This window comes from Rutilus rutilus (assembly GCF_951802725.1).
Source record: "Rutilus rutilus genome assembly, chromosome: 24".
In the NCBI taxonomy this organism is placed as follows: Eukaryota; Metazoa; Chordata; class Actinopteri; order Cypriniformes; family Leuciscidae; genus Rutilus; species Rutilus rutilus.
The window spans coordinates 5,456,379-5,482,484 of NC_140228.1; the positions used below are offsets into that span (position 1 = coordinate 5,456,379).

A 26,106-nucleotide genomic window follows, 5' to 3' on the forward strand; every position below is an offset into this window, starting at 1 on the left:
ATTATAGATTCAGGGCCCACAACTTAAACGATTTCAAGTATTTAGTTGTTTATTTGTACATAATTTGGGCTTCCAGCTCATAAAACCCACGAAAACAGGATTTCAAAAAATTTGAATATTACATGAAATCACACAGTAATTACACAGTGATACCATGGTCATTGAACCAGGTTTTGGTTATTTTGGCAGTGTGGGCAGGTGCAAATCCTGCTGGGAAATGAAGGAAGCTCTGAAAATGTCCTGGTAGACGGCTGCGTTGACTCTGGATTTAATAAAGCACAGTGGACCAAAGTCCTCTTTTCTGATGAGAGCAAATTTTGCATCTCATTTGGAAACCAAGGTCCCAGAGTCTGGAGGAAGAATGGAGAGGCACACAATCCAAGATGCTTGAAGTCCAGTGTGAAGTTTCCACAGTCTGTGTTGGTCATCGGCTGGTGTTGGTCCACTGTGCTGTCCACTCAACGCAGCCGTCTACCAGGACATGTTCAGAGCACTTCATGCTTCCTTCAGCAGACAAGCTTTATGGAGATGCTGACTTCATTTCCCAGCAGGATTTGCTCCTGCCCACACTGCCAAAAGAACCAAAACCTGGTTCAATGACCATGGTATCACTGTGTAATTACTGTGTGATTTCATGTAATATTCACATTTTTTGAAATCCTGTTTTCGTGGGTTTTATGAGCTGGAAGCCCAAATTATGTACAAATAAACAACTAAATACTTGAAATCGTTTAAGTTGTGGGCCCTGAATCTATAATCTATGGAAGTTTAATGTTTTGAATGGAATTATGGAAATAAATAAACTTTTCCATGATATTCAAATTTTTTGGAAAGGGTCTGTATATATATATATTTTGTATATAATTTTATATAATCAGCAAACATTCAGTCCTCATGTTCACAGAATGGCACAGATGACTAGCAAAGACTGGCTTTATTGTTTATTTCATGTGTTGTTCACTTACACAATTTTCCAGAGTATTTTCAATGTGAATGAATCATATTCCCAAAGCCAAGTGCATCTTGAGTGTAATTCAGTTACATACATTAGGTTGTATTTATAAAACAAAATCTCCAAAAACTAAAAAAAAAAGCTTACTGATTGTTTTAGCACACATTCGAGTGAACAGATTCCCTTATATGTGTTTGATTATCATCAGATCATTAGTTATGAGTAGCAGCCTGATTGGTCCTGTGTTTAGAGTGTCCAGTGTTTGACGTCAGGTGTGTGTGGTGTCAGGTGTATTCACACAGGTGTCCACAGCCGGCCGGACAGTGTTTCGACTGCTTCAGCCACTCCATCACATGTTCCAGGTGTCCTCCGTGACTGCAGCCTTGACACCACACAAACAAGCCTTTGACCACGTGATGGCAAACCGCACACACACTCGCACACTGGTGGCACCTATGGAGGGTTACAATACACAACATAATATTTATATATATATATATATATATATATATATATACACACATACATATACACACCCTTTGGGTCCACTTAGTAAATAAATAAAATGAATATATTTAATTTTAAATTAAAATTTACATTATTTACATTATAATTATACATTATTATAAATGTTTTTATTATAACTGATTTACTATTATATCATTTATTATTAAAGTTTATTCCATTTATTTTACTTTTAAATTATACATTAAAATATCATTTGGAAATTTTGCTAAAATTATATTATATATATACAGGCATTTTTTTGTTGTTGCCATTTTTCCAAATGATAGTTTTTTTTTTTTTAAATAAAGTAAATATTATGAAGTAGTAAATGATATAATCATAAATAAATAACAATAAATATATTTGTAATAACGTATATTTACAAATTAAATGTATAATTACAATTTAAAATATTCATTTTATTTATTTATAAAGCACTTTTAAACTACACTGAAGTGCTAATATCGATATATTGATATACTATTATAGTTTTTGTTAATATTTTTTTAATTAAATTTTATTTTTATATTTTCTGTTTTAATTTTAATTTTGGTAAAGGTTTTAGTAATTTAGTTGTGTATTTTATATATATATAAAAAAAAGTTTTATTAGATTTTTTAAAGAAAAATATGTCTAGTTAATGTTTATTTTATTTCAAGTAATGAATATGATTTTTATGGTTTAAGTTTTAGTTAACAATACAACCAAAACAATATTTACTGTACAACTGTACAAAAAACAATACATAACACAATATAACAATTTCCATAAATATTGAAAGGCCAGAGAAAACAAAGGCACCTTTAAACACTAATAACCGTATGAGCTCTGATGTTAAACGGCACATTAGATAAACGAATTAACTTGAACTAAACGATTTTGAATTGGACAAGAAGACCAGATGAAAGCCAGAGCTTGGAGGTCGTACCTGTCACAAATCCAGCCCTTGTTGCTCATTGGTCGCTTGCAGTTGCTGCAGTTGATGTGTAAAGTGGTGGACGTTTGATTGAGACACATGATGGCGCCGCACGTGCTCAGTTTGATCACCTCGTTGCTGACGTTCCACAGCTCGAACCGCTGGAGTAGATCGATGTAGGACATGTACCAGTGTTCCTGAAACACACACACAAACACACTGAGTAAACCATCACACGAGTGAGGGATCATGTTACCATGAATCAAAATGGACAATTTCAAATGGAATATTGCATTATATGTTTTTAAATTAATGTAATCTTTAATCAAAGATTAAATGCAGTGACATTCTCTTCTCTGAAGACGTGTTTACTGGTGTGAGGGCGGGACAACCTGAAACTCACAGGAGATCGACCAATAGCAAACCACAACCATCCAATCAATTCCCCATAGACAAAATCAAGTCCCGCCCTACTCTTTTCCTTGTTCGAGAAGCCGTTTCACTCGCATATACGTCACAACAGGGAAGAAAAGACTATCGCAACTTCCGTTTTATGGTGACTTTAAGAGATAACGTATCGTCGTATCACTTACACAGATTTCCATCACATAAATAATGACGGGGACATGAAATATTGGTTTGAGAAAAAAAAAACGTTCCTGTTTATTATCTTATAATCCATTATTGTGTACAAAAATCATTTTAGCAACAAGACAAACACCAATACGACCGTAAGTCTACTGAAGTATTTCAACATTTCTTTTCCGCTGAACCCTTTTCCAGTTGCACAAGTTGCAGGGATACTTCACCGATTAGCATTAAGCTTTGTATCAGTAGAAACACGGTAGTATTCTCGAATGACCGTGCTTCCCTCCCTCATGTCCCCCTGAGACGAGAGATTTCTGTATTGTGTGTCTGGAAAAAAACCTCAGATGACACTAAAATCATCATTTAATGTCATCAGAGGCTTTTTTGTCCAGAGGCGAGAGACTCCAGCCAGTAGGAGGAGCTAGTCCCGCATGTGTTCAACCCGCCCATAGGGGGATCTCACCATAAAACACCGTCTTTTCAGTTTCCAGTCGACTAGTAGCCTAGCTGTATCATTTCTCCCGATACGGCCCTCTGTAACCGGTAGGCGTGGCTTGGGAGTGGCCTCGTAGAGCAGCGAAGCAAGTGCATTCTGGGAGGAGTTGTCTTTCATCAACATGAGCCAAAAATAAATATTCTGGCTTTTCTCAGCCTAGAAGGCACCAACTTCTAAAATAATTTAGCATTTCTACTACATAAATGACCCAATTTAAATACGCATTCATCTTTCCAGCGGTGAAATATCCCTTTAAACTGAAACCATGTGACGTGTGCTCATGGTTAAACATGCCCGTCTAGTGGGTTTGCATAGAAAAACAATGGAAAAGTAGCGCAGTGGAATGGAAAAACTCATACGGTATGTATGACATGAAAGACATGGAAGAAGCGGCGGGGCAGTGGGCAGTGATTATACAGCTATTGACGAGGATTATTATTAGGGAATAATTGACCCCGGAATGTCGAGACTTAAGCATTTCAGTCTTGACATTCAATCAGAATTAAGCATTTCAGTCTTGACATTCAATCAGAATTAAGCATTTCAGTCTTGACATTCAATCAGAATTAAGCATTTCAGAGAGCCATGCAATGAAGAAATCTACAGTTTCAAGCATTTTTTTAAATGCTTATATTTTGTATGCTTGTATGGTTTCTTTTTATGCTTTCATTTGATATGCTCAATGTTTTATTGTACAGCACTCTGGTGCAACTCTGTTGCTTTTAAATGTGCTATAGAAATACATGTTGACTTGACTGGGCAGTTCTTAGACACGCTCTTCCTCACCTGCGTGAGCTCGTCGATCTCCTTACGGATGCGATCTCCCAGCACGATCAGCACAGACACGGCCATCTGCACATCGCCCTGCTCGGCGTAGTAACACAGCATCTCCTTCACAATGGGGCAGAAGAACTTGGGCGGCAGGTGGGGCGAGAAAAGCAGCTGCGAGACAGAAATGAGACTGATGGACTCCATGGGAGTCAGGCACATGCTCTCGGCCTCGCTGCCGCTCACGTGGGGCGACTCGGGCTTCTCCTGCACCGGCTCCGGGGCCGAGGGATGGTCCATGATCTCGTGGCGTAACGGGAACGCCTCCTGAGGGAGCAGGTACTCGGGCTCCTCGGCTGGAGAGACCCAAATCTTGTTTTTTCTCTTTGTATATCACGGATCTGTGAGATGTGTTGAGATGTTGACTGACCTGCCTGGTTATCGTGCTCCATGCTGTAGAGATCATCATCATCAAGTTCAGCATCTCCAAACAGATACTCCCCCTGACCCTCGCTGCCCTCCGTCTCCTCGTTCTCTGCGCACACACACACAGATCTTTATCCACTGCTTTAGTGTTTGTAAGGTTTTCCTGGCAGCTGAAGAGACCGTGAAGCATAATTACAAGAATCAAAATCTGAGCCCCTGAGCCGAACCATTATCCCTGGGGTGTTTAAAGGGTTAGTTCACCAAAAAAAGAAGACAACTCTGTCATCATATACAGGTTGTTCCCAACCTGTATGACTTTTTGTCTTCTGTGGAACAAGTTTAGATGAAAGTCCAAGTTGTTATTTTCAATAAAATGAAAGCATATAGTAATTGCTTTTCTAGAAGAACAGACTGAAATTTAAAGGAACACGCCGACTTTTTGGGACTTTAGCTTATTCACCGTATCCCCCAGCGTTAGATAAGTCCATACACACCCTTCTCATCTCCGTGCGTGCCGTAACTCTGTCTGACGCACCCACCGCTAGCCTAGCTTAGCACAAAGACTGGAGGTAAATGGCTCCAGCTAGCACACTGCTCCCAATAAGTGGCAAAATAACGCCAACATTTTCCTATTTACATGTTGTGATTTGTATAGTCACAGCGTGTACAAATAACATGGTCACATGAGACACAGCCATCTTCTAACCGTATACATACTGGGAACTATATTCTCAGAAGGCGAAGCACTGCTACTTGGGCGGAGTGATTTGCTCGCTATTAGCTACTAGCTAGCTAGTCACGTTGGTTTTCTTGACAGTGACGGTGCTTTTCAGGTGTTGCGCTAATCACTCCGCAGAAGTAGCAGTGCTGAGAATATAGTTCCCAGTATGTATACGGTTAGAAGATGGCTGTGTCTCATGTGACCTTGTTATTTGTACACGCTGTGACTATACAAATCACAACATGTAAATAGGAAAATGTTGGCATTATTTTGTCACTTATTGGGAGCAGTATGCTAGCTGGAGCCATTTACCTCCAGTCTTTGTGCTAAGCTAGGCTAGCGGTGAGTGCGTCAGACAGAGTTACGGCACGCACGGAGATGAGAAGGGTGTGTATGGACTTATCTAACTCTGGGGGATACGGTGAATAACCTAAAGTCCCAAAACGTCGTCGTGTTCCTTTAAGACATTTCTCAATGACAATCATGATGTAGGTTAGGAACAACATGAGTATATTCTTCATAAAAATGCCCATGGAGTTTTAAGATTTTATTAATTGACTTTTCTTTATTCTAAAAGGACATGGTGATGGAAAAATGAATTTCAAAAATAGAAAAAATATATAGGGAAAAAAAAAGTCAATGCTTTTGCGTTCTCTTTCACATTCACTCAAAACTTTTGAGTTCATTGCGAGAAAGTGCAAAGTTTCTTTTAGTGCAAGCGAACACATAGTATATTGGTAAAAGGCAAAGGTTTTACGAGAAAGAACAAGGTTTCTCAGGGAAACGCAAGGGTTGTGCAAACGAACGCAAAGTTTCTGAGGAAAGGTTTTGGAAGCCAAAGCAAAGTTTCTCTGGGAATCACAAATTTTGTAAACAAAAGCAAAGTTTCTTGGGGAAACACAAAAGTTTTGAGAGCAAGCACAAGGTTTGCAGTGTAAACACAATCTAACTGATTAAAAAAAAATCAAAAAACATGTGGCATTTCCATCCTGGTTTCTCATCAGGATGCAGATGCTTCCCTGCATGTTATACGTCTGTCTCACCGTCATTGTTGTTGAGGTTGGTCTCCAAGCTGTGTATGTTGTCTTGTCTGTTTTCTTTGTTTCTCTCATTGAGAGCAGCGCTCATCTCCTTCATACTGAAGCTACAGTGCAGGATGCAGGGAAAAGACACAACTGAGCAACCATGAACAGTATAAGAGGTTGGGATTCAGAAATCCAAAATCACAGGGTAATATCAGTACCTGTTGACGAGCGGAAGGTTTCCTGACTTATTCAGATTGTGATTGGTTGACAAGGACGGATTAGCTGTCTCGGAAAACATAATTCGCAGCATCGTCCATGTGGTCGATTCCTGTATAGCACACAAACACAAATCAAAACTCATTAAAAGTCCTCTAAAATGGTTTATGAGGAAACTGCAGGGGGTTCGTGAATTGATGAAAAGCTAATAATTAAAAATAAATTTTATTACAATATTATATATAAAATATATACATATTTTAATTAGTAAATATTTGCTTCATTTTACTTTTAAAAATAAAAAATGATCACTACAATAACAAAACTTTAAATCAAAATGATACACTGATATGAAATGTTTTATTTGTTTATCTGCATGTCATGTGACATCAGAGCTGGTGGACATTATACATAATACGATTTATCAGCAATGACAAGTTTGATTTATTCAGTCTGTTTTTTGTTTATGCCTTCTTGATGTAAAAAAGATCTTTTGAGACCTTTTAGAATTTTAAGTATCAGGGATATTCAATTTTTACATTATTTTATTGCCACATTTGATATGTTAGAATGTACCGTACTGTTGTTTCACGTTTTTTGGACCTCATGTTTGTTAAAGTGTATGCCTTATCAGAAAACTAAATAAAGTTTATAAATAAAGAAAAGAAAACCATCACTAGAGAACCTTGAACATGTGAACGTTTTGTTAAATTATTACAATATCAAAGTAAAAGACTTTTAAGTTAATATTTCAAGACAAATGGCGGTTACACACTATTTTAAGGTGTCATTGTTACAGTGTAGTTATATATTTAAGTATTGAGTAATATTAAGCAACTACTATAGGGTTAGGGTAGGATTAGGGTTTGGTTAAGGGTTAGTTGCATGTAATTATGCATAATTTATTGTTATTACTATGGTAAGTACATGTAACATATGTAACAAGGACACTGTCAAATAAAGTGTTACCAAAATGGCTTCAGCGGCCAAAACAAGTTTAAACAATACAACAACAAAAAATCTGTGTGTACCTGCAGTCTGTTGAGTCTCTTGGCCACTTGAGCGTTGTGCTCACAGAGTTCGGCGAAGGGTTTTCCACTAAGTAGGTAACTCTGTGCAGTGTTAATGAACCAGTCCATGCCGACGCTGCTGCCCGCTTCACTCTCAAACACACTGAGCGCGCTGGACACCTGCGCAAACTGCTCCGTCACATCGGGCTTCTTGAAGAAGAAGATGGGGTACCGCCGATCGCCTCCAGGGTAGGTTTTACGCCCCACCTCCCCTACAGAAGGGGGAGCTATGAAGAAAGAAAATGTTCTAATTAGAAATCAATGTCGATAAACAATTTAAAGGTGCAGTCTGTAAGAATGACAACTAGTGGTCGAAATAGGTACTGCGATCCAATTCAAAATATTGGAGATCGTCGTTTTTCCCACCATCTGCTCCTAAGACTGGACGGCGCTCACACGGGTAGAAGTGTAGAAGTGTTTTTCAGAGAAACGAGTATGTGAACTTAGCATGTTTCCTCAATATATGCAAACGTATTATGGTATTTTTATGCTTTAGAAGAGTGAAAAGGTTACATACAGCACCTTTAACTGAGTCACACGGGTCACTCACCGGTCATCAGACTCTCTTTAGCAGCAAACGCCAGGTCGCCGAACAACCCGAAACAGAGTCCTTCAGGGTTGGCGCGGTCGACGGGCCTGCTGGCGTCTTTAAACATGTGCTGGTACAGCGTGCTGTCCTTGGACCCCGACAGAAGGAAGTAAGGGTCATGCTGGTGCCGCCACACGATTCCTGTAGTCACGTCTTTGTGCTCCTCGAACGTGGCGAAGGGGATGAATGGCCGACGGACGTCCCACACGTAGATGTTGTGGTCCACCATCATGGAGCAGGTGGCTAAGTGATAGCGCCGCTCCGGACGCCACTTCACCCTGGCCACCGACGCAATGGTCTGAACGCAGTAGATCTCCTTCACGCGATTGGTCGACATGTCCCAGACTTTCACCATCTTGTCACGTCCGCCTGTTGCGAGCCAACCCCTACAAGAGACAGACGGGACTTATATATATATATACAGTACCAGTCAAAAGTTTGGAAACACTACTATTTTTAATGCTTTTGAAAGAAGTCTCTTATGCTCATCAAGCCTGCAGTTAAAAACAAAAAAAAACAAAAAAAACAGTAATATTATGAAATATTATTACAATTTAAAATAATGGTTCTCTTTTTTAATATACTTTAAAATGTAATTTATTTTTGTGATGCAAAGCTGAATTTTCATCAGCAAGTACTCCAGTCTTTGGTGTCTTATGATCCTTCAGAAATCATTCTAATATGCTGATTTATGATCAATGTTGGAAACAGTTGTGCTGCTTAATATTTTTTTATAACCTGAGATACTTTTTTCAGGATTATTTGATGAATAAAAAGTTTAAAAGAACTGTATTTATTTAGAATAGAAATCTTTTGTAACAATATACACTACCGTTCAAAAGTTTGGGAACAATAACTATTTTTTTTTTAAGAAATTAGTACTTTAATTCAACAAGGATGCGTTAAATTGATAAAAGGTGATGGTAACGATTTATATTGTTAGAAATGTTTTTATTTTGAATAAATGCTGTTTTTATGAATAAATGCTGTTAACGTTTTACTCATCAATGAATCCTGAAAAAAGTATTCCAAAAAAATATATTAAACAGCACAACTGTTTCCATCATTGATAATAACTGAGTATCAAATTACCATATTAGAATGATTTCTGAAGGATCATAAGACACCAAAGACTGGAGTACTTGCTGATGAAAATTCAGCTTTGCATCACAAAAATAAATTACATTTTAAAGTATATTAAAAAAGAGAACCATTATTTTAAATTGTAATAATATTTCATAATATTACTGTTTTTTTTTTTTTTTTTTTTAACTGCAGGCTTGATGAGCATAAGAGACTTCTTTCAAAAGCATTAAAAATAGTAGTGTTTCCAAACTTTTGACTGGTACTGTATATATACACACAATAGATCCAAAAAGTTAATGTGTAACCTTTTACCAATTGAAATTAGACAAAACAATCTTTTTAATCTCAAAAACTACCTCACAAACTACCTTGTAACCAATCAGGTCAACGTGTGATCGTCAACGAGTGGATCTCTGAGCTGAGTGAGTGAGTGGAGGCGGGGCTCATTTGCATATTCATAGAACAGCATATACTAAATGAGGCAAGTGTGTCGAGTTACATTCAAGCTATTTTAAGGCATGAAGAATTTTTTTTTTTCAAGGAAAAAACGTTTAAATATGTCATTTTGCTGATCAAAGAAGAGTTTTAAGGCATAAAATTGTTGACTACAGGGGTCGACCTTAAGTCAAGCACACACACCTGTCCTCAGGGTGCCAGTCACAGCAGAAGACGGGGCCGGTGTGAGCGGTGAACATCCTCTCGTAACGGTCGGGTCTGCGGATGTCCCACAGCTGCACGTTTCCATTCTCGAACGAGGCGGCGAACGTGAAATAATCCTTCATACTGAACTGCACATCTCTCACGCTCTCAGACTGACCTGCACAAACACAGAATGATGTTCACATTGTGCACAGCTTCCATATCTCTGTAGCGTCCAATCAAAATCTGTTTAGTCTCTAAGAAGCTGCAGATTTGCTTCTCAAATAGCTGCTCGGATGGCTTCGTAGGGTCATTTTCTGGGTGAATTATTACTTTTAAATGATACTTTTTAGCATTGCCTAAGCAGTAAATGCTTCGACTTGTGCCGATGTCGTAGAAAAGTCAGAGATGCTCCCCTTGACAAGTTTGTACGTACCAGAAAACGTGCTCACGCTCTCCTTCTTTCGCAGGTCAAAACACTTCATGAACCCGTCCTGAGAGCCGGACAGCAGCATGTTGACCTCAGTAGGGTGAAAGCAGACCTTGTTGACCGTGCGCTTGTGTTCTGTGAACAGTTGCTCCTGTTTGTTACGGCACGGGCGCGCCAGGTTCCACGTCACCACGGCTCCATTGGTGGCGGCGGTGGCCAGCAGGTTCTCCTCCATCTGATGCCACATGACGTCTGCGCAGCTGAAGTTCAGCGAGGGTTTGCGTCCCACGCGCAGGTTCAGACGTTCCACGAAACCATCTTCCTCCAGACCGTATATCTTGAAAATATTCCGCCCTGCAACCACCACCTGAAACATGTGATCAATCACAAGTTCACTGTATCTAATGACATTACCCAAAAATTTAATTTTAAATATATGAATATTTATTACTGACAATTTATTATTGATTGACAGATTGAATATTAATTTACATATTAATAACCATATAAATTACAAATACAAATCCCATTACTTAACATGAATTAATCAATTAACTAACAATAAGCAATAGAATAATCTTTATTAACATAACGTTCATTGTTAGTTCATGTTAGTCCAACTTTGATTTTAATAATGTATTAGTAAATGTTGAAATTTACATTAACTAAGATTAATAAATGCTATAGAAGTGTTGTTCATTCTTAGTTCAAAGAACAAAAGGAAAAGAGAAAATCACTCACTGCTCTTGACTGAATAACGTTCGTAGCTTTAATCTATATTTAATTTATAATTTATGTAGTGAAGACTTTAAAGAGTTTGATAACTTTATTCAATTTCTGTATATTTCCTTCCTATGTTGCTTCTATTTCATTCTTGTAATGTTTCGACTTTAATCTCGAAAAGTTTCAACTTTAATCTCGAAACATGTCGACTTTATTCTCGAAACATGTCGACTTTATTCTCGAAACATGTCGACTTTATTCTCGAAACATGTCGACTTTATTCTCGAAACATTTCGACTTTAATCTCGAAACATTTCGACTTTAATCTCGAAACATTTCGACTTTATTCTCGAAACATTTCGACTTTATTCTCGAAACACTTCGACTTTAATCTCGAAACATTTCGACTTTATTCTCGAAACATTTCGACTTTATTCTCGAAACATTTCGACTTTATTCTCGAAACACTTCGACTTTATTCTCGAAACACTTCGACTTTAATCTCGAAACACTTCGACTTTATTCTCGAAACATTTCGACTTTAATCTCGAAACACTTCGACTTTAATCTCGAAACACTTCGACTTTATTCTCGAAACATTTCGACTTTATTCTCGAAACATTTCGACTTTAATCTCGAAACACTTCGACTTTAATCTCGAAACACTTCGACTTTAATCTCGAAACACTTCGACTTTATTCTCGAAACACTTCGACTTTATTCTCGAAACACTTCGACTTTAATCTCGAAACACTTCGACTTTATTCTCGAAACATTTCGACTTTAATCTCGAAACACTTCGACTTTAATCTCGAAACACTTCGACTTTATTCTCGAAACATTTCGACTTTATTCTCGAAACATTTCGACTTTAATCTCGAAACACTTCGACTTTAATCTCGAAACACTTCGACTTTAATCTCGAAACACTTCGACTTTATTCTCGAAACACTTCGACTTTATTCTCGAAACACTTCGACTTTAATCTCGAAACACTTCGACTTTATTCTCGAAACATTTCGACTTTAATCTCGAAACACTTCGACTTTAATCTCGAAACACTTCGACTTTATTCTCGAAACATTTCGACTTTATTCTCGAAACATTTCGACTTTAATCTCGAAACACTTCGACTTTAATCTCGAAACACTTCGACTTTAATCTCGAAACACTTCGACTTTAATCTCGAAACACTTCGACTTTAATCTCGAAACACTTCGACTTTAATCTCGAAACATTTCGACTTTATTCTCGAAACATTTCGACTTTATTCTCGAAACATTTCGACTTTATTCTCGAAACACTTCGACTTTATTCTCGAAACACTTCGACTTTAATCTCGAAACATTTCGACTTTATTCTCGAAACATTTCGACTTTAATCTCGAAACATTTCGACTTTATTCTCGAAACACTTCGACTTTAATCTCGAAACATTTCGCCTTTAATCTCGAAACATTTCGACTTTAATCTCGAAACATTTCGACTTTATTCTCGAAACATTTCGACTTTAATCTCGAAACATTTCGACTTTAATCTCGAAACATTTCGACTTTAATCTCGAAACATTTCGACTTTAATCTCGAAACATTTCGACTTTAATCTCGAAACATTTCGACTTTAATCTCGAAATGATAGCATTTTTAAAAAAAAATTACAGAATTGTTTTTTTTTTACGTTGCGGTTCAGGGCTTCCGTAAGCACTAAAATAAGTTAAATAAATAAAAATATTGTTAAATTATATAAATAAATAAAATATTACAATAATTTCATCTTGTTCCCTTTATTTCACTTTTTTTTTTATAATTAGTTCATAAAAAGTGAACTGCCTGGAGTAAGTTTTAAAGGAAAATACCATTTCAGTCCTTCTACTTCAAAATTTCACATTTAATTATATGTTACTTTCTTTATAATTGTTTGTGAAATTTACTAGCAATATCTTACTTTTTTTGGTGTACCATTGCATCTATTTTGAAATGGGCTACATTTAAAAAGTCATGTAAACAACCACAAAAAAATACATTTGAGCTTGTTGTGAGAACATAGTGTGATTTTCACCTGCGTAGCATCCCGACACACACTGATGGCGTTGGCAGGAGCATCCAGGTGACAAAACATGGTACGGCCACTGATGGTGTTGACCCTGTTCATCTTCTCCATCTCAAGCTGAAAGACACCGAGAGATGAAGCTGCTGCAGATCCTTCTCCGGCCAGCAGGTGGACAGCAGATTCATCAGCTCCAACATCTCATGGTGGACGTGCATTTATCCGATCTTATTCATTTAGCAATACATGCCAAAGCATACATGAATATGATAAGCAGTTCACACTTACGCTTTGTGTGTTGAGGAAAACACTTCAAATAACCTCCAACTTTCTCATTCGCTCCACTCTAAGACCTTCGGGAAAATGAGTCCAGAAACAACAAACACATTCCATCAATGTATTTATTATTTCAAAACAAATATACATGAATGATTAAACTATTCTTTATAGATTATATCTGAATAAGCAGATTATTAGATGTTTATATAAAAAAAGACTACTCTAGAAATGATTAGTGGTGGTAAAATGACACACATTCTAAGGGATTATGAATGTTATTGCAACATGACTTTATATACAGGTATTTTATCTCACCATCTGTGTTCGTCACGCACAGCTCAAGACGAAAAACAAATCCACTTCACGTGACCGTCTGTGCGTGACGTCACGCACACATCCACACCAACGAGTTTAACATCTTCATATGGAATTACACACTGACCTGCAGAACAGAAACAAGGAAGCAATATCACTAGCAGAGAAGCAATACTTATGAACAATGCAATTTTAGAAATCATATTAGCAGTAAAACTGAAGTGAGATGTTTTTAGATGTTATAAAACCTTTTTTATATTTTATGCAATTGATATAATCTGAAGCATGCCATTTTTAATAATAATAATAAATATCTTGTTCAGATTATATTATGGTTATATAATGACCATATTTATTTTTTTCATTGCATGTTGTACATCTGCTGCTGCCTGCCTGCAAGACTCTTTACTGCACGGCAATATAGGTTTATATATTATTATTGATATTCTTATCCATTTTACTGCACGGCAATATAGGTTTATATATTATTATTGATATTCTTATCCATTTTACGACACTGCAATTCAGGTTTATATATTATTATTGATATTCTTATCCATTTTACTGCACTGCAATATAGGTTTATATATTATTACTGTTATTCTTATCCATTTTACGGCACTGCAATATAGGTTTATATATTATTACTGCTATTATTATCCATTTTACGACACTGCAATATAGGTTTATATATTATTATTGATATTCTTATCCATTTTACGACACTGCAATATAGGTTTATATATTATTACTGCTATTATTATCCATTTTACGGCACTGCAATATAGGTTTTATATTATTATTGATATTCTTATCCATTTTACGACACTGCAATATAGGTTTATATATTATTACTGCTATTATTATCCATTTTACGGCACTGCAATATAGGTTTATATATTATTATTGATATTCTTATCCATTTTACGACACTGCAATATAGGTTTATATATTATTATTGATATTCTTATCCATTTTACGACACTGCAATATAGGTTTATATATTATTACTGCTATTATTATCCATTTTACTGCACTGCAATTCAGGTTTATATATTATTACTGCTATTATTATCCATTTTACGACACTGCAATATAGGTTTATATATTATTATTGATATTCTTATCCATTTTACTGCACTGCAATATAGGTTTATATATTATTATTGATATTCTTATCCATTTTACGGCACTGCAATATAGGTTTATATATTATTACTGTTATTCTTATCCATTTTACGGCACTGCAATATAGGTTTATATATTATTATTGATATTCTTATCCATTTTACTGCACTGCAATATAGGTTTATATATTATTATTGATATTCTTATCCATTTTACGGCACTGCAATATAGGTTTATATATTATTACTGTTATTTTTATCCATTTTACTGCACTGCAATGTAGGTTTATATATTATTACTGCTATTCTGATCAATTTCTCTAGACTGCAATGTAGGTTTATAAGTATTACTATAGTTATTTTTTATTATCTATTATCATTAAGCAAACCAACGCAGTGTTTTCTGTGTGTTATTGTAATGCACAGAAAGGTCAATTAAATGCGATTTTCTACAAGGATTTGAACTATTCCAATTCACCATTTACACTGGCCTATTGGTGCTTCGAGGTTATAAAATTAGATTATTTTTGCAATACTATGACATTACAGCTGTACTTTTTGTGAGTGGAATAATATATAAACTGAATATGAGTAAGTTTGTCTTTTAGAGCTCGTGGCAGTCAACAGAAGTGTCACACTGCTCCAGAAACACCTCAGTACAGCAGTAACAACTCCTGCCGCTCGACACCATACTTCAGCTTATCATGTTTCCAAACATGAATGTTCAACTGTAATATGAGTTTGGATATCGCTGGAATAACCGCGCAGAACTTACCCTTTTAAAAACAAGTGTGTCCGTTCTTGAGAAGCGGATGTAGAATTATTGTTTACGTTTGCCGCTGACGTCACCTCCCCTCACGAGGCGCGCGCTTCTTCAGTCACGCCGCTCGAGTTTGTCACACTGCTGGAGGACTGAAATTAGTTATAAAAGGAATATTTATCATAACACATCCTGGTATGGTGATAATATGCTGTTATTTTGCGTGCTTGTTTGAGATCTGCAGTAAATGTTATAAACTGTGTGCGCGCATTCTCTCTCTCTTCTCTCTCAGCCATGCCTGTGGATGGGAGACTGTTTACCTGTGAGGATCCCGCTGTGTGGAGAGGGGTTTATGGGAAATACTGGACTGTGATACAAGCTAAATCTGCTGGAAAGGGCAAGGCTTCTGGAAAGCTCCTGCAACTGGACAAATGGTTTGAGTTCTTACAAACACAGACCTAAAATGTCTTTTTATGTTCATTATTGTATTTGCACGGTTGCACCAGAATGGAATTGAATATTTATTTATATATTAATAATCAAATCAATTACGAATATACATGTCTAAAATATATACATGTAAAATAATAGCAAATTATATCAAATAAAATACTGTTAATTATAAATTATATCGATTTTAATTCATAATTTGTGCCTACGCATCATAATTAGACAATTATGCAATTTGACAACTAGCATTGCCTCTATTTGATATGGAAAACATTTAAATGTTCACATGAACAATACAAAAATTTTTATATTTTGGGTTCCTAAAATGTCTTTTTATGCATCAGAATAGAATTGAATATTAATTTCTATATGAATAATCATACATTTCTAAAATACATACATTTAAAATGAATGATCAATTATATACATTAAAATAAGGTTAAATTATATACATTAAAATATTTGTATTAATTTTATCTTGTTAATTTTATTTCATGTTTGCCTACTCATTATAATTACTCTCTAACATGCAGTTTGACGCCTTAAATGCAGCTTCCACAACCACAAAAATAGACTTGAGTGTTCAGGAATACACACCTACAATGTATTTTTTGTTCATTGTTGTATTTGCATCATAATAAAATACAATTGCAGGACATCTTAGTGACGTTGTCTGTTTTTCCCAGGTTTCAGGAGGAGCTTCCCGCAGCGATCTCAGCTCGATCCCAGCATTCCCTCACACATGCTGAGCTCGTCAAGATCATGGAGTGGAAACTGACTGTAAGCACAATAGAAATAGATTCATGCCCTGCGTAATTAGAGAGAAACACAGAAATAGGCTAGTGGCTCATCGGTCGCACGCAGTGACGATCACTCTTGTGACATCCGTTCACACACAGATATGAGTATTATGCACAAAATGCATTGCTCTCTTTGATGATGATGATGATGATGATGGCTGCTTCCTCTCAGAAAGGGAAGTTCAGGCCACGTTTGCAGCAGCTCATTGGCTCGAACAGCGAGGAGGCGGTTCAAAGCTCCACCAGCAAAGCATTCGGTTTGTTGCCCGATGTCCAAGCGGCCATTACAGAGCTGTGCAAACTCAAAGGTGTCGGGCCAGCAACGGCCTCAGGTACACACACACCTAATCCAGTCATGCAATAACTGTAATAAACCACATTTAAACCGCAGCAAACTGTCTCCATCAGCCGTGTTGGCGGCCGGCGCTCCAGGTGAAGTGGCCTTCATGGCTGATGAAGCCGTGGAGAGCATCGCAGAGCTCAGACCGGTCGAGTACACGGCCAAACATTATGCACTTTTCCTCCAGAAAATGCTGCATAAATCATCCCAGCTTAATAGAGGTACGATACACACATTAAGCTTAAATATTTCTTTATTAGGATCTTACTATAGTATTTATTTCCGGTCTCAGTGGACGGTCAGCAGGACTGGACTCCTCACCGGGTGGAGCAGTGTTTATGGGCATGGGCCGTGGCCAATCAGATTCAGCCCTCATTAATACAGGAGTTCAATCTGATGGACGCAACACACGCAGTGACCAATCAGAAGCCGGAGAAGAGGAAGACTGCTGATGAAAAGCCATCAAAGAGACCGAAGAAAACTTAAACTCAGAACTGTGCACTTCTCTGAATTTTCCTAGAATATAGTACATGTAATGTTAGTTAGAGGGCGTTGGCAAAATATTCCTATGCAAAAGTGTCTCTGTGTTTTTGAGGCACTACTTCAAGATCACGAAATGCAACATTTCCCAATTGCTCTTCTGAATTTGTAATTGTTTATGTATAGATGTTTTAATAAAGCAATATTATAAATAATATTTTCTTTCATTTATGAGAAACTAATAACAGGGTTTATATATATATTATATATATATAAATAATATGTATACAATTTATTAAAATATTAAAATAATTTAAAATATTAAAAAATTACGAACAAATTAATAAAAAATTACATTTATTTAAATATAATATTTTCTTTCATTTATGAGAAACTAATAACAGGGTTTATATATATATATATATATACATATACATATGTATACAATTTATTAAAATAATTTAAAACATTAAAAAATAACATTTATTTAAATATAATACCTTATTTAATTTATGAGAAACTAATAACAGTTTCAAAAATGGCAAACCACACAGAAAATAAACAGACTAATTATATTTTATACAAAAAAAAAAAAAATTCTGAGTTGACTAAACCATTTCTGACGGTTGAGCACATCCTTGCACTGACAATTTGCTGAAAAAAGGTTAAGTTCAAGAGGAGACTGAAGTACTTCACACCTCACTGGTGGAAAGCGTCTTACTGTGGGCACACAAACACACGCAGACGTCTCTCACAGTATGTTCTTTATTTCATACAGCTGAGAAATGAAAGCAAACACAAAACCATACAAAATAAAACTACAAAAAACAAATTGCCTCAGGTCCCAATATTTCATAAGTACAATACATCATGAAATGATAAAGAATTTAATAGAAACTATCAGTATTTACATCTTTTTTTTTTTTTATCTTCATCTGATCCAGAGAAAACTATTAGCCTTATGTTATATTTTTAGTTTTAACTTCTTTTTATGTAAACAGAATATTTCACTGCAAGAGTCGTCATCTCTCGTATTTTGGCACCATTTTGAAGTCTGTACATGGACTACGATTCTCAGTAGGACTAGAGTTGTGGCGGCAACACAGACGCAGCGATGATCTCAAAGCAAAACTACACCTACATCATGGAGAAATCAAACTCCGGACACCATGATCTGCGAGAGCAGCTATTGGCTGGGAAGTAATGTGGGCGGGAATAAGGGGAGGCCCTTGGTAAATAGGTTTGTTCCCAGTTTCAAAAGGATTGATTGAGCACACTTCTTCACCGAGAGTATGTTCGGAGTGGCATACTACTATACTACCCATACTATGTGCAGGATGCAAATCCTCAGTGTGAATGGCATACGTGGACAACTTATCTGTAACATTTGCCAGAAATGTGCAATATACAACAGTATAAATGTAAAACTATCCCATAATGCAATGTGCTTGACTTTACATTCTGAAACAGTATTAACTAAAGCTATTACATTTTTTTTTGGAATGAATAAAGCTGAAATTAAACGTTTTGCATTCTCCCAAGTAACTTTGTGTTCGCGCGCAAAAACGAGAATACAAATAATTTTTTCTCCCATCTCATATTTTTTTGTCCGTTTATGGGCTCCGTATGTATGAAACCAGTGCCTAAAACTAACCTTAGCCACACCTCCCAATGGCTGGAGACTGTATGTACTGGCCATAAATATTTTTTACCATAAATTATTCCTTATTAAAGTTACAAAAGTTATTTAGTCTAGAGCATTGAGTGATTGTTCTTTGTCTTTTGTTGTCTGATTAACATTAAAAACACAGACAGTCGCAGGAATATTAGGCTGCTGTCTCTTTAAGAGCGGATGCACGGATCCAATATACTGGTACTGATACACATGCGATTACTTTCTCAGCTGTTTACGTTCACTTAAGACATAACCGACTGTGTATACAAGCATACTTGCCGGGTACTTTGACATAATTTGTGTGGATTTGTCCGTTTAAGCGCAAGAAGAAGTTAAAGAGAGCTCAATTCAGTATTCACGGCTTTCTGAGTGATGAATTGAGTCCCCTTTCGCGTCTTTTTGCGCTTGGATATTTCAATTGGCAAGGCTTAGACCTTCATAACGATGAAGCGCTGTCCCGAGCGTTGTTCCCGTTCATGTTCTCGCAGTATTGCATTGTTAGAATTCATAAAAATGCTACCGGCCAACGGCAATTTGTACATTTTAGGCCCTGTACGAAACAAAAAAAAAGTGTAAAATGCATAGTTCCACATAATATTCTTTAAAATTAGTAGGCAGGATACTGTATAAACTGCAAAGTATGCATTCAGTATGCTAGTATTCCACTCTGAACACATCCCAACTGTTTTAGACCATGGTCAGTGTTTCCCACACACACAGACTACTGTGTGCTTGTAACAGTCTGAAAACCAACAATGGTCATACAGCACATTAAAGCATGTTTAACACACACACACACACACACACACTTCCAGAATCCATTTGATGAGTGTTCAAAAATAATACATCCATCATTCGCTGTTTTCTCTCCATTTTCCATCATTTCATCAGCTATTTCTCACCTTATTTTCTTCTATCACACATCCCAATACAGCTCTTAGCTTTTTCATTACATTTCTCTCTCTCTCTCTCTCTCACTGTTTATATGCGCGTCTAATAAATATTCATCAGCTTTTCATTTTTCACCTGTCTAAAAGTGCCAGCCAGGTGGATATCACAGGAACTCTATACATTTCACTACGGTGCGACTCTTGCATGCTGGATCAGAACATTTAAAGTCAACTTGAAACCAAACTTGACACCATTTAACGTATTAAATCCTTTCCTGCTGTACTCTCTTTATCCTTTTCACTCGCAAATATCTCACAGTATGGCAAATATTCAAATGACTCACTTGTTTCCCTCAAAAGTATTCATGTACTATGTTACATAACCGTGACCTTTGAGCACAGCAAAGCCAGTGAGAACGTATTAATTAAACATTTCGTATTGTTCATTTTCTTTGCTTTGCATCTTCCAGCACTTTCTGTTTATGTATGACTATGTAAATGCATTTCATCTAGAGGTTTGAATCATCAGTCTAAGACCATCTTTACGCACGCCACAATCCGACAACGACAGCCACTCGGGCAATAAATATAAATATAGGACTATGGCATAAAAATCCACAACATTAAATAGACACACGGTCGAGCTTTTCGAAAATGAAAAGAAATCAACTCAGAACACAGCAATCTTTCCTATAGCTATTTAATCAATTCCCCTTAAGTATCTTTTAGCAGCTTAGCGAATGATAACTTGGCACTACTGAATTGTGTCATTATTTGCTTTGTCTTAGGGTTAAGGGTCATAATGTCTATCTTCTTTCATCTTTTGCAGTCTTGTCATGAAAACATAAGGATTGTGGGTTGTACTTTTCCATTTTAAAACTAAATATCCAGTCTTAAGCATCATTATTCTTTCACTGAAAATGTAGGCAGGCAGAATTTTCCCATGACATACGGTTCCGGTGGTTCGCGACATCCGTTTCTATGTTGAAAGCATCTTTAATCGTGTTATGGCAGTTACCATAACAACTGCAATCTGCACAGCAATAACCGAAGTATTCATTACTGTGTGGCACAGACATATTGTCTTGTAAACTTCTAGCTCGCTCACTGGCTTTTGTTTATGTGATCACTGGAAATATTTTCAAAAGTCAAGATAAAAGGTCAGGTGTGTACTCTGTTCCAAAGCCTAGTGAGCTCCCTTGCTGTGCACTGCCAACATAGGATATTAATAAAACAATTAATAAGCAAATATTATTAGGTGGAATAGTTCATTTTTAAGTAGTTAAAAGGACGTGTGAGGACAGTGATACGAAATTTAGACTTCTTCAGCAAGGATGCATGAAATTTATAATTTATAATATTTCAAAGATTTCTATTTCAAATAAATGCTGCTCTTTTTCAAAATATGAAGCAGCACAACTGCATTCAACACTGATAATAATCAGAAATGTTTCTTCTTGAGCAGCAAATCAGCATATCAGAATGATTTGTGACTCCGAAGACTGGAGTAATGATGCTGAAAATGCAGCTTTTTTCACTGGAATAAATTATATTTTACAATATATTCAGTATTTTAAATTGTAATGATATTTCACTGTTTTTACTGTGTTTTTGATCAAATAAATGCAGCACTGGTGAGCAGAAGAGACTGAAGGGACAGAAAATATTACGGTAGTGTGTATATATATATTATACACACACATTTTGGAGCTTGTTGCAATGAATTCTGGGATTGCTTTCTCTGACACAGAATGCTACGTTCACATTTAGCAAAAAGAAGTTATGTTAGAAGGCAACATAATGTGCAACACATGATGCCTACATCGACAGCCCACTATGATTTGGAACAGAGATAATGTTTCTGTCCTCTTGTAGCGTCTACAAGTGTGTGTGCAAATGAGGAAGAGAGTAAAACAAGAAACTTCATCAGAAACATCACTTTTTACCCTTGAAACAAGTTTTAGCTTGTTGGAAAAGAATACTATCCGTAATTATCCTACAACAAACATCAACATCAACCCCGTACCTCAGTGAGGACTTTACCGTGTCTTCAAGCGTAAGGCTTTGTTTTTAGTCAGCGAGATTCCTGGATTCAAGTAACGGCGTTTCATCTACTATGGATGTTATCTGTAATGCGTAACAGGATTAGATGAGGCTGTCAAATCAAAACAATACAGAAAGGCGTCATGAACGAGCCTTGGGCTGAAACTCGCACTCAGAGAGCAAAACAAACCTGATGTACGTGTGTGTGTGTATGTGTGTGTGTGTTCAAATAAGCTCACCGGACCCTTGAGCTGCCTTGGAGTGTTCATTAAAATACCACGCTGTTTATGTTCGCTGCTTCTGTATGGAATGTGAGTTTGCATTTTTCATTTCACACCTTCCATGTTTTTACACCCTTTTCTCCGCTGCTGGTCGAGTGGAGTAGATCGAGGTCGGGCCTGTGTCGGACAGGGGGCGTGGCTTTCTGCACCCGCCAGGGGGTGTGTCATCAGGGAGCGGGGGCGTGTCATCAGGGAGGGGGCGGGATCTGAACCCCGAGCAGCTCGTAAGCGAAAATGTTCCAGAAGATGGCGAAGAGGAGGAAGGTGATGAAGGAGAAGATGAGCACCCACCAGGAGCACTGTTTATGCAGAGATTCCTCATAGCTCCGCAAGATCAGCAGCCCCATGCTGATGCCCACCACTGCGCCCGACAGATGAGCCATGAAGCTGGGCTGCGGACCGGAAGAGGGCAGCGGCGGAGAGAAACGCAACCATACGGCACGGCCCACCTCAGAACTCACTGTTAAAGACAGAGGGAGAGATTGGCAGATGTTTGGAATAGTAGCATAATACCATTTTACTTATACTATTGGATTCTAAGAGTCTCTTATGCTCACTAAGGATGCATTTATTTGATCAAAAATACTCAAAAAAATATTGTGAAATATTATTACAATTTAAAATAACTTTTCTCTATTTGGATATATTTTAAAATGTAATTTATTCCTGAATTTTCAGCATCATTACGCCAGTCTTCAGTGTCACATGATCCTTCAGAAATCAGTCTAATATGCTGATTTGCTGATCAATAATTATTTATTCAAAATATATGTAGAGGTCATGTGAAAACAACGTAGCATACTACTATTCGAAATGATTATCAATGCATTGCATTGCATTCATATCTATTTCTATTTTTTTTAAATAGTATGCAGTATTTAGTGTATACTGCATAGTATGCAATACAGTCTTCCATTCTGAATATAGAAAATAAAAAAACAACAGTACACAGTAACTTGCTAGTATGCTATTGTGAATTATTTTTAAATAGTATGCGGTATTTAGTGTATACTGCATAATATTTAACATGCTAGATTTCCATTGCGAATATCAGAAAATATTTCAGAAAAAAACAATAGTACATACTAATTTGCTAGTATGCTATTGTGAATTCAGCCATAGCCTATTTTTTATTTAAGTATTTACTTCATAGCATGCAATATGTTAGTCTTCCAAATTGTAAGCAGTAATAGTATATACTGTGATGAATGCTGTGTAGTGTGCAGTATGCAATAAAGAGTCCATCCCAAAACAAGCTTTACAACTGAAAGGCAACTCATAAATAGAACAAAACAAGTGTTTGTGTTCAGTCTGTTCCTCTCAGATGTTGCTTATTTAGCACAAATTTAGAGAACTAAAATTACTCACTGCAAACAAGTGCAAGAATCATCCGCAGCAACTTGTATGGACACTTCATACCGGCCCAGTTCTGAAACACAAACACATACGTGTTAAAAGGCGTTACGAAAAACCTTGAAGTCGTCATGACGCATGATGTACTGTATGCCAATTCGTTTTTAAAAGCAAAAATGTGAAGCTACTGTAAATTGCAATCACTAAAAATATTAAAAGAAATATTTCGGTAATTGAAAAAAAAAAGATATACAAATATTAAAACAAAAAATTCAAACAAAAATGGTAAAACTAAATGAAATAAATTGCATTTAAGTTGAAGTACTAAACCTGAAATAAAATAAAGCTAAATAGAATTTCTTTTCTAAAAATAATACTAAAATACCACTGATTGCCAATGCAATCCATTTTTACTTTCATAATATGATATTTTCTATTAAAACATAATGTTCAATGATAAAGCTGTACGTCAAAATGACTAAGTAGCTATTTGGCTACACATGCATGCACTGATGAATTGTTTTCAATAAGACCAGAAACATGTAAAAGTCCATTTTGATTTCATGCTGAATTTGTGCTTGTATTAAGTCTCATGCACAAAAACGTGTTATTTGAGCTGTAAAGCTTCTAAATCGTCCTCAAATTCCCCACACACAAATGAAAAGGCACTTATATCCCCATAAGAGGACGTTCAGAGCCATCCGTCAGCACACACAGACGCTGAAGAGACTTTAGGACTCTCGCAGGCCTGTTTGTATGTGCGAGTGATTACAGACTCTTTGATCTTTGGGGAAGCCGCAATATAAAGCATCCGGACAGATTTATCCCTCTGCGTTTCTCTATTCCTCTGCCTGATTCCTCCTTTTCATTCATTCTGACACAAGTCGCCATGGCAGCAGTTAGTTTGGGTTACCATGACAACGTTGGCGAGATGTGCCGAGCAGAGAGCATAGACCCCGCCGGACCCGCCGACCACTGGAGCGCGCATGTCTGTGATGGACACCGTCAGTGAACCTGAGGAAACACACCGGCACAGGTTTAGTCTTCGCTAATGACAAACAGTGGGAGTATGCATTATATTCTGTCTTGCAAATCCCCCCACCAAGACCACCAACAGTGAATTCATGCAGAGTTATGACATCATGTGAATCGATACATTTGAAATTCCAGTATGTGATACATTGTTTCCTGTGATTCTGTGTAAATGTACCTTTGTGTGCGACATTACAAAGTCTGTTTGTTGCTTTCATGCGGCTTTTATCAAGTAAAATGTCTCCTGATAGGCAAATTTAATTTATATAATTGGCTCATAATGACATGAGGGGGTCCCTCCTGTACACTAGTGACGCACACCTATTTTTCTGGATTATTTGAAATTTAATAGAGAGTGTCTTACTGTCTTTAAAATAATGTTAAAAAAAACTAAATTAGAATTTTATCAATTTAATATTTTTTTAATATTGTAAAATGTGATAAAATTATTTAATTCAATACATTTACTTTTTATTTAATTTAATAAATGTATTTATTTTAATTTAATACAAATCATTTTAAATTACATATATATACACATCAAACTTAATACATTAAAATGACATGCCAAAATTTGTCAAATAAAATGTAATAAAATAAATAATTTAATTTAATTTAATACATTTAATATATATAATACATTTTTTATATATAAAAACCCCTACTGACCTGCATTCCTGGCATCACTGTTGTTGACCCATTTAATGAATGTAATAAAGGTAATTAATAGTTGTCATGTAATTATAGGATACAGAGCTGCTCTGCTGCAGACTAAACACTAAAGCATAATGTTCAAACCTACCGCCATGATGCTAGGGTGTTGCTTTTAGTACATTGCGATGTGGTTGCTAAGGTGTTGTGGGTGGTTGCTATGGTGTTCTAGGTGGTTTCTTACTAGCCCAAGTGAAAAGAGTCCACCTAATTTAATACAGAACATTCAAACCCACAGCTGCATAAAACACACCCAATAAAGCTAATTCTGCGCTGTAAACTAAAACCTCATTGGAAAGCGAACATGCATGCAAAACGGGTGCGATAATTGAATATTGGCAATTCCTGTGTGTGTGTGTGTGTGTGTGTGTGT

At 36.4% G+C, this 26,106-nt stretch overlaps 3 protein-coding genes across 4 annotated transcripts in view; 1 reads left to right on the forward strand and 2 right to left on the reverse strand.

Annotated features, from left to right (window-relative positions):
* Positions 1-915: 915 nt before the first annotated feature.
* wdr24 (WD repeat domain 24) lies at positions 916-15,778 on the reverse strand. Its single transcript, XM_084399524.1, has 14 exons — positions 15,694-15,778; positions 13,792-13,918; positions 13,486-13,550; positions 13,210-13,317; positions 10,436-10,796; positions 10,000-10,177; positions 8,236-8,660; positions 7,647-7,912; positions 6,618-6,727; positions 6,418-6,518; positions 4,658-4,762; positions 4,246-4,583; positions 2,388-2,572; positions 916-1,405 (listed from the first exon to the last, which is right to left on the reverse strand). Exons 4-14 carry the CDS (start codon positions 13,309-13,311, stop codon positions 1,237-1,239), a joined length of 2,340 nt encoding a protein of 779 aa, XP_084255650.1. The 5' UTR covers positions 13,312-13,317; positions 13,486-13,550; positions 13,792-13,918; positions 15,694-15,778; the 3' UTR covers positions 916-1,236.
* Positions 15,735-17,819, forward strand: LOC311284504 (uncharacterized protein). Its single transcript, XM_084399525.1, has 6 exons — positions 15,735-15,873; positions 15,971-16,112; positions 16,815-16,908; positions 17,101-17,260; positions 17,337-17,489; positions 17,561-17,819. Exons 2-6 carry the CDS (start codon positions 15,973-15,975, stop codon positions 17,752-17,754), a joined length of 741 nt encoding a protein of 246 aa, XP_084255651.1. The 5' UTR covers positions 15,735-15,873; positions 15,971-15,972; the 3' UTR covers positions 17,755-17,819.
* A 647-nt stretch (positions 17,820-18,466) lies between these two features.
* rhbdl1 (rhomboid, veinlet-like 1) overlaps positions 18,467-26,106 on the reverse strand; it is a 28,229-nt gene continuing 20,589 nt past the window's right edge. Inside the window, exons 6-8 of one of the 2 annotated variants that reach the window (XM_084399116.1) lie at positions 24,904-25,004; positions 24,006-24,066; positions 18,467-23,097 (exon numbers count right to left, since the gene is read on the reverse strand). In XM_084399116.1, the coding sequence (XP_084255242.1) occupies positions 22,826-23,097; positions 24,006-24,066; positions 24,904-25,004 (434 nt within the window). In that variant the 3' untranslated portion in view covers positions 18,467-22,825. The remainder of the gene's footprint in view (positions 23,098-24,005; positions 24,067-24,903; positions 25,005-26,106) is intronic. The other variant, XM_084399117.1, reaches the window with a different exon arrangement.